Source organism: Geospiza fortis, unplaced genomic scaffold (genome assembly GCF_000277835.1).
Source record: "Geospiza fortis unplaced genomic scaffold, GeoFor_1.0 scaffold13, whole genome shotgun sequence".
NCBI lineage: Eukaryota > Metazoa > Chordata > Aves > Passeriformes > Thraupidae > Geospiza > Geospiza fortis.
Window position 1 is genome coordinate 319,089 of NW_005054384.1, and position 2,503 is coordinate 321,591.

At 40.4% G+C, this 2,503-nt stretch overlaps 1 protein-coding gene across 1 annotated transcript in view; it reads left to right on the forward strand.

Annotated features, from left to right (window-relative positions):
* LOC102031898 (voltage-dependent L-type calcium channel subunit alpha-1C-like) overlaps positions 1-2,503 on the forward strand; it is a 389,144-nt gene that overhangs the window by 312,827 nt on the left and 73,814 nt on the right. Inside the window, 2 exon segments of the mRNA XM_031060510.1 lie at positions 1-24; positions 1,214-1,324. The exon segment at positions 1-24 is cut by the window's left edge and continues 11 nt beyond it. Of these exon segments, the coding sequence (XP_030916370.1) occupies positions 1-24; positions 1,214-1,324 (135 nt within the window).

Here is a 2,503-nt window from a genome sequence, read left to right on the forward strand (position 1 = left end):
AACACCATCTGCCTGGCCATGCAAGTAAGTGAGCAAGCAGAAAACCTCCAGGTGATGAAGTAGTAGACTTTTTGTTGGGGGAAATGCACAAATGGCTGAGGTTGAGACCTACTTTCAGCTTCATGCCATGTATTGAGGGAGAGGGACGAGCACATTAAAAAAAAAAACATTTTATCGTGTTCACTTCTGATGACATGTAGTTGAAATAAGGAATCTAATTCTCACCCTCTTCCTGCTAATATCTGACACTTTCAACAATTCTGTTTTAACTCCTTAAAAACAAACAAATTTCTTGTTTCTAAACAGAGTTCTGCAAGTACTAGAGCTTTTCAAGAAAAATGTTGAAAATATCTCAACACTGTATTTTTCTCAGCCTTGCATTCAGCTGCAGCTGAATTGTTTTATCTGAAACTGCTTTGAGTAAATCGCCCTGTGCCAATGCAGATCATGAAAATCCATCCCAGTTCTTTGAAGTTTATTAAAGTTGAGCAACTACAAATGGGCTCTTGTAGCATGAACGGGAAGGTGACCTTAGAATAAGGCAGTGCCATGAGTTCAAGTATCGTGATCTGGAAATGGGGGTATGAGGTGGCAACACTTGCAGAAGACACTGCTTGAATTAATCAATAGAAGATAGAGAGTAACTTCATAAGATCTTAATAAAGTTAAGTGAACGGGCAGCATGATTGCAAATTTAATTCAGAATTGACAAATGCAAGATAGTGCATATTGGGGAAATATGATTTGAGCTGCTCATGTACTTTGCAGAATCCTGAATTTAGTGTAATTACTTGGGGAATGGCTTTGTATCATTATGGACAGCTCAGTGAAACCCCTGCTTGCTGTACAGTCACAACCAAACAAAAAAATAATCCAAGTGTGAGGGAAGGCTGAGAAAAATCACAATTGAAGATTGTAATTATTGTGCAAATTTATAATGAGCCCTGAATTGGAATTATAAGTATGATTTTGGTAGCCACTCCTCAAAAAGATTCTTCCAAAAAGAGGAGATAAGAGCCAGGTGGCAAAAATGGATAGAGGCATGGGAGTGCTTATGCATTAAGGGAAATGGGAATTCCTAATTGAAAAAATGAAACATGCTGGGGTCTTCCTTAGAGAACCTTGGCATGAAGGGAGACTGGGAGGGGCCCTGTGTATTCCTGACTGCTGGCACATCCTATCCTCACACTCCTGCTGGGATGCTATTTTTCAGCACTATGGTCAGAGCTGCATGTTCAAGGAAGCCATGAACATCCTCAACATGCTCTTCACTGGGCTCTTCACTGTGGAGATGGTCCTGAAGTTAATTGCCTTCAAACCCAAGGTAGGTGCACGAGGAGTAGATTTCCCTGGCCTCTGTGTGTGTGTGCATGTGTGCGGGGCAGCTGTGAGGAGAAGGAGGAGGTGAACCTTTCTCATCTATTACCCCACCAAGAACTGAGCTGGACAGTTGCTCTCTGGATTGGAGTCTCACTTATATTTAATAACATTTTCACTGGAGAGTAGACACACTTAAAAAAAAAACCAAAAAAAGTGAAAAAAAGGCAACACCTGCTAATAGAGATGGTTCCTAGTTTTTATTAAGTCATCACAGTGACACTCTGCTAAGGCTGTAACATGTCTTCCATTCTGAATGTTATTCCAATGCTCTCTCTCTGACTTTCCTTATATAATTTAAAAATAGCATCTCATGATTAGTCTCCTGACCCAAGTGAAGTTAATCAAGCATGACTCATTTTGAGTTATGAGCTTTGGAAAAAAATGTTTCTTCTGGGAGGGCTACATCTCAGTGATGGTTTGGATTGCTCTGGTTTTGAATTTAAGACTTCATTGATAATATTCAGTACCCCAGCAGGTCCTGTCTGAAAGTATTGTCCTGTGCATTGGGCCGTGATATTGTGCTAGTTTAGCTGCACTGTGGGATATGATTAGAACCTCCAAGCTCTTCTAGTTACGTTCTCACAGCTGCTGCAGGACAAGGACAGAGATCCTGACCTCACAGAATTACCCAAGACTTTCTTCTGTGGGGTTTAAATTCAGTGATGTGTCATAAAAAGTTGAATCCAGATACCCAAATATAGGTCCCTCATGTCATTTCACATCTTCACTGGTGCCTTGACACATGGAGTTGTGTCTTGAAGGCTGCTTTGAAACACTGTGGAGATGGTCAAGATGCTCTCTGAAGCATCAGTTATGAACTGGTAAAAATGAGAAAATTTATGTCTGGCAGTCATGCTTGTCCTTCCTGTTAAAGTTAGGGGATGAGTGAATTTAGCTCCTCCCAGGTGTAATCTAACATCTTCCTCATCCTCACTTCAGAAACTTTGCTCTCCATTTCTACTGAATTTGGCCTTATTTTTTTCTTTTCATCTCCATGTTGACTTTATTCCCACCCAGCTTCTCTCTTTCTTCCACACTTTCTAGGACTTCTTCTTGCAATAGTCTTGTAATTTTATTTTTCACCCAAGCCCCATATCATTTTCCTATCTTGGATGTAGTTCTC